At 44.0% G+C, this 6,556-nt stretch overlaps 1 protein-coding gene across 1 annotated transcript in view; it reads right to left on the minus strand.

Annotated features, from left to right (window-relative positions):
• Cep192 (centrosomal protein 192) overlaps positions 1–2,625 on the minus strand; it is an 82,744-nt gene extending 80,119 nt beyond the window's left edge. Inside the window, exons 1-3 of the mRNA XM_032886256.1 lie at positions 2,557–2,625; positions 1,960–2,130; positions 209–376 (exon numbers count right to left, since the gene is read on the minus strand). Coding sequence (XP_032742147.1) covers positions 209–372 — 164 coding nt within the window. The 5' untranslated portion in view covers positions 373–376; positions 1,960–2,130; positions 2,557–2,625. The remainder of the gene's footprint in view (positions 1–208; positions 377–1,959; positions 2,131–2,556) is intronic.
• Positions 2,626–6,556: the final 3,931 nt, after the last annotated feature.

Here is a 6,556-nt window from a genome sequence, read left to right on the forward strand (position 1 = left end):
TGAGCTAAATCCCAGCCCCCATATTTTTGAACATAAACAGGAAAGCGAATAAAGCCAGTAAGCTGGGAGAATAAGAGAATAATAGTTATCCAGAGAGAAGCACCGGGAGCCAGAAACCCAAGTCCTAACACATCCCATACTCTACTCTCTCAGTATATTACATGGTTTGTAAACAGGAAAAAAAAGTATCTGTGTAAGTGAGTCTTACCTGTTGTCAGTGCTGGGTCTGTTCTTGGCAAGTGTAGAGACAGCAATGGGCAAGCCAAAATTTGATTGAAGAGTGACATTTTCCAAAACCTCACTATTGCCAAGTAGTGAGCTGGCTAAGAAGCTCGGGAATGACTCTTCTGCTATACCTCGGAAATCTTCCATTTCACTGCAACAACAGCATTTTAAAAATAAGTTGAATGTTTTATTACCATAACACCTTCCAAAGATTAAAAGAACAATGTCTCCTTTTAAAATCCAAGATTTCTGTAACATCAATAAGAAAGAGTGGTTACTAACAATACTCTGAGCTTTACTTTAGCTCAGAACACCTTGCTCCCTTACAATTAAGAACATGCACACCAAACATTAAGCTGGGTCCATTGGGAGTGGCACTATTAGGAGGCAGGGCCTTATTGAAGGAAATATGTCACCGTGGAGGTGAGTTTTGATGTTCAATCTCGGCCTAGAATGTCAGTGTCCCTCTGCAGCCTGTAGATCAAGATGTAGAACTCTCAGGTCCTTCTCTAGCACCATGTCTGACTACATGTTCTCCACCATGGTGATAATGGACGAAACCTCTGAACTGTAAGCCAGCCCCAATGAAATGTTTTCTAATATATGAGCTGCGATGGTCATGGTGCCTCTGAGACACCCACGGTTTAATGGAGAATATGGAGAATCCCAAACTTCGCTAGTAAGAAAAGCAAAGGTGGTATAAAACTAATGACTTTTAGGGTGAGTTACAACTTTGGTATTTAGAGTTGGTGCGATGGCTCATGGTGGAGATGCTTGCTGTCAAGCCCGATGACCAAAGTTTAAACCCACAAAGTGGAAGAGAATCAATTCCCATAAGCTGTCCTCTGATATCTACAAAGGAGCTGTGGCATACATGGATACCTCTGATAATCCTAATTTCCCCTGCTATGTCAGTTATCTACTTCTAATGTTCCTCATTTCGAATGCCCCTCTAGAGCTGAGACCCACTACTACGACCCAATGCATGTTGCTCATTACATTTTAAAGCCACTGCGCAACTGTTCCAACTATCTTAAGTCTAGCCTTGTATGCCTGTAATCTAGAAAGCTGAGATGAGACTACCCTAGGTTTCAGACCAGCCTGGGATACCCAGCCAGTACCAACCAGAAGGAAGAAGGTCCTATTTAAAAAATACTTTTTAGACAAACTAACTAAAAACACAAGCCAGACAGCCTGAGTTGGAACTCTAGGACCTACATGATGAAGAAAAGCCAGCTCCCACAGGTTAAACTCTGATGTGTGTATGCACACAGGTAATGATAAATTACCAAAGCTAATCAAAACAAAGCAGAACCCCCATCCATGCATGCATACGGCGCATTCATAAAACGTTCCTAAACGGGAAAACGCACTAATTTCCCTTAGGATTCCATTATCCATTATGTAACGTGAAGAAAATACAATGGTAGCTATCATTCTACTGTATTTTAAACAAGTAACGACTTACTCAATTTCTCTTGCTGTTTTCTTAAAAGAGTAGAGTGGCTTCAATTTTCACATACTAGTTTACTTGTAATCAATGAACCACATTCATGGGTGCATAAAAGATTACTTCCTGTGGTCATCGCAGGTCTATGTATATCCACACATTTTTAAAAAGTACATGCCCTAGAACCCAAAACACAGAGTTGCCAGCAATCATTTACCTACTGGCACACTGTGATACATGTCAAAATTAGGTAGACATTTCGTATATAACTTTTAAAAACTTACCGTGAAGTTAATGCACAACGCTGAAATTCGAATAAAAAGTTGGTTCGTTCCAAATGAAAATACCAGAACCATAACCTCAGAAGGGTAAGGGCAAATAAATGTACTGTCTCATATGCAACTGGCCTCCAAACGACTGTCTCAGAAGGGACTTCATGCTTAACGACACGAAGTCTGAAATCAAGAGCAAAGCTGTTAGGAGTAAATGTGCATGAAGCTTAGCAGACACCGGTTGAATATGAGCCCTCCCTCAGAGCGAACAAAAACGTTGCTCCCTCAGTCCGTCAAAAGGACAAGACCGCTCATCACAATACGGTAAGGCAGTCACCTGAGCACTTTGCAAGAAGAAAACACCGCAAAGCCCAGAGGCCATGGGTGCGTCCCTCAGAAGTGGGCAATCGCTAGCCGGACCGGAGGAAACAAGGATGCGGCCGTTCCAAAGCCCAGGCAGGGAGCCTGGGCCACGCGCGGACGCTTGATCTCACAGAGCAGCCCAACCTCCAGCCCATGTCCCCACCAGGCCGAGCGGTCACCGCCGCCGTCTAGAAGCCACAGCCTCGCCCTCTCCCTCAAGGCCTCCGCACCGACGACCCTCCTCACCAGGCCACGACACCCAGCTCCGCCACTCACGAGCGCTAGGAAAACGTCCGCTAAAGGGGCGGATCCGCGGGGCTACAGTGCGCGTGCGCGCGCTCCGGAGGCCCGCGAGGTCTCCCTCCTGTAGGAAGCGAGGGCGTGGCCTCGGAACCCGACCCGGATTGGGCTAGGCTCGAGGAAGGGGCGGGCAGAAGCCTGTGATTGGTAAGGACAGTGCGTTACTGGATTTGAAGGCCCAAAGCCGCGCAGCCCAGATAGGTGAGAAAGGCCTTCTTCTCTTAGGCGCCGTTTTGAAAACATTAATTCCTCAGTTTGAGATCTCCGCAAAGGTCCGTAAGTCGCCTTTCTCCACTAGTTTGGTTTTTTTTTTAATTTTCATATCGCCGCTTAGTAGACGCATAAGCTTCAGATTTGCTTTTAACAAATCATTCCTTGGGGTGCACATGTCAAGATAGTTAACTACACCTAATCTCCTGGGATAAAGTACCAACAGTGGGAAATTTTTTCTTTAACTGCTATTCTTCCTAAATCACACAAATCCCATCACCATCTTTGCTCAGCACAAGCTTTACCTGAAAAATGTATCGTCTCTGTCTTAAAAGTTCAGAATCTCGGGCTGGAGAGATGGCTCAGTGGTTAAGAGCCCTGACTGCTCTTCCAGAGGTCCTGAGTTCGATCCCCAGCAACCACATGGTGGCTCACAACCATCTGTAATGGGATCCGATGCCCTCTTCTGGTGTGTCTGAAGACAGCCACAAGTGTACTTATATACATAAAATAAATAAATCAATCAAAAAAGTTCAGAATCTCAAAAGGGAAGAAGGGACTCCCTCTGCTCCTAAACAATTCCTTAACGGCTTTTACATATCATTTTAAAAACACTTGAACATAGTAGAAGAGAAATACAAAGTCTACAGTTGCTGTACCTGACTTTGGCCGACTGGGATCTGTTTACTTGATCATTTTCTTGGTGGTACTCTTGGTTAACCTCTTCAGAGCTACTTTCCGGAAACAACGCCTATTGATGGCACACACCCATAATCCCTGCGTTTGGGAGGCTGAGGAAGTAGGATAGCCAGCCTGTACATACTAAGGCATTGCCTTAGAAAACTGAGACTATAAAAAAAACAAAAAGCCTATCTTCTATTCCGCTGTCCACTTGTCATACTTTTTTCCCTTTTGTGGTAATTGTCACATCCAATGAAAACACAAAATCAAACAAAAACAAATCCTCAGCTGTGGGACTCAAAGCAATTGATACAAACTACCCTTCTTTCACAAAGATCTTAACCCAGTTGGAGGTGAGCTGTGCAATGGGTCTAGGAGTTCCTTTGTGTCATTCTGGCTGTGTACACCTGGATTCCCAACTCAAGAACTATCTTCACGATCCTCAAACCACTAGAACTTAACCTAAAACACTCAGCAACTTGTTGATTCTCCAATGACAGATGAACCGAAAAGTATATGCAGGGGGGAAAGCCTGAACGCTAAGGCTAGACTCCCTAGATGTAAACTGAGTCTTCCTCCCTCGTCTTGGTTATGCGCCCTCGTTTGTAAAATGGGGATTACTGGAGCCTTGGGTGGATCAATTCGCACACCTGGGAAAGCACTTGCACATGGAAGCCCTTGGCACTCAAGTGATAGGAGCACCTAATGTCTTACACCTGTACCTTACCTTACTTGCCAACTGGAAAGAAAAACTAAAACTCCCAATGTAGTCTGCGTATCTTTTTTAGAACTTAGAGCCAGTAGAAGCCCTACAACCAGTGCTTCCAAAGAAGTAAAAGTGAGGGCTGGACAGATGGCTCAGCGGTTAAGAGCACTGACTGCTCTTCCAGAGGTCATGAGTTCAATTCCCAGCAACCACGTGGTGGCTCACAACCATCTGTAATGAGATCCAATGCCCTCTTCTGGTGCGTCTGCAGACAGTGACAGTGTACTCATATAAATAATAAATAAATCTTTAAAAAAAAAAAAAAAAAAGTAAAAATGATGGCCATCCAAAGCAAAGTAAATAAAAACAGGACAGCTCCAGTTCCAAAATGCTTTCAGTGGAATGCCTCAGCCAATATCCAATCCCAGTTACAGGATATGTATTCGGAGTAATCTTACTTTCATTAAATATCATGTAGTGAGAATTTTGGTTTCCTTAAAAGCCCACATATGTGAATACCTTTGTTTTAATCCCAGATATGGGATAAGAGACTGCTTCACAGCAGGTGACGGATTTGCCTTTCACTGGCAAGGGTGTGATATATGCTAGCTGCAGATAGTTTAATCCTCAGGACTTTGGAGAGGGTATGAGAGAGAGAGCCCCAGAGAGCTGTGGAGGCTGCTGTTATGGTTTGACAAGTGTTTGTAAGCAAAGAGATGAGAAGCAGGAGATGCAAAGAATGCACTGGCCTCCCAAAACCCAATGCCCCAGTCAGCAGGAAGTAGTCAAAAGTATGCCTATGTCCCCTTCCTCCTCTAACCTTTCTCTCCTACCTCGTGTCAGGGGTTGAAAGGGACGTAGAGGTATACTAACCCAATAAAATACTTTTTAAAAAAAATCAAGCAACAATCATGTTTCCTGAACACTGCCCTATGTCTCCACCTTAAACTCTTCCACCCATGAAAATGCCACCTCCCTTCCACATTCTGTCAGCTGAAGGGAGCCAGTGGCTTTTAGGCCTGTTGTGCAGTCTTGACTATAAAGCAGAGCTCTGATACTCGCTATACTACAGAAGTGTTTTCTCTCACTAAAATGCAACTGTGGGCTGACTGATTACCTTTTTATCTTTCACATATCCTCTAGCGCACGCCATTAGTATCCTGGACATGCTAGCTACGAAACACTCACTACATTAAGTCAGAGAATGGTCTCAAAGTCTCATTGGAACTCTGTAATAGAGCCACTGAAATGCACCACCATGTCTGGCTTATTTGACATTAAACACAATTCAAATATTCCTTTAAAATAAGAGCCATTCTATCTCATCTTTATCCTCTCCAAGCTAATGTACATGCACGTATGAAATGCTTTTTTAAACACACATCTCTCTGGGCTGGAGAGAAGACTGAGTGTTTATAGTGCTTGTTACTCTAGCTGAGGACCCACGTTAAGCTCACAGCACCACTGTCCAGCCCCTCACAAATGCCTGTAACTCTTCCAGCTCCAGGAAATCTGGCACCCTCTTCTGGACGCCAAGAGCACCTGTAATCACTCATACATGTACCCACACATAAACATAATTAAAATACAACTTTTAGGAAAGATATCCTTTTGCCTTGAAAGGTAAATCCTCAACAATTCAAAAAATAATAGGCCAAAATACCATTATTAGCTCCATGGTTTTAATATAGCTTGATTTCTGACTTCATGTACAAAATAATGCTGAGTTGGGCATGGTGGTCCATGTTCATCGTTTCAACACTCAGGAGGCAAAGGCAGGCAAATCTGAGTTCAAGAACCAGCCTGGTGCACACAGTGAGTTCCAAGACCAAGGCTACGTAGAGAGCCTATCTCAAAAGAACTAATAACCATAACAACGTTGAATAATGAGACTGAAGACACTTGTCAGTTCTGAATGTTAATTTGCATGTTGACATTCTATCCCTAATGACATTTTTGTGTTAGTGTGTATAAACTCACTCTCAATATGTTACTTGTGTGGAGTCAGAACTGCCCGACGGCTTCTCTCCCAGCACCTCGTGGTTTCTGGAGGGTAGATGGGTGGTCAGGCGCGGTGGCAGGCATCTTCACCCACTGAGCCACCCCATCCGGCTCTGTACCTTTAAGTGTAACACTTGCTTACCCCTGTTCCTCTTTTGTTTTCTGGGTTTGTTTGTTTGTTTGCTTGCTTTGTTTTGTGTTGTGTTGGGACATGGGAAAAGGACACTAAACCTAACTTATCTTAAAGTGACCCATTTTAGCCAGGTATGGTGCAAGCCTGTAATCCCCAGGAGGTAGAGGAAGGGTTGTGTGGCTACAGAATCCGTTCCAGGTCCGTCTTTAAGGCTC

The sequence above is a fragment of the Rattus rattus genome, chromosome 15, assembly GCF_011064425.1.
Source record: "Rattus rattus isolate New Zealand chromosome 15, Rrattus_CSIRO_v1, whole genome shotgun sequence".
In the NCBI taxonomy this organism is placed as follows: Eukaryota; Metazoa; Chordata; class Mammalia; order Rodentia; family Muridae; genus Rattus; species Rattus rattus.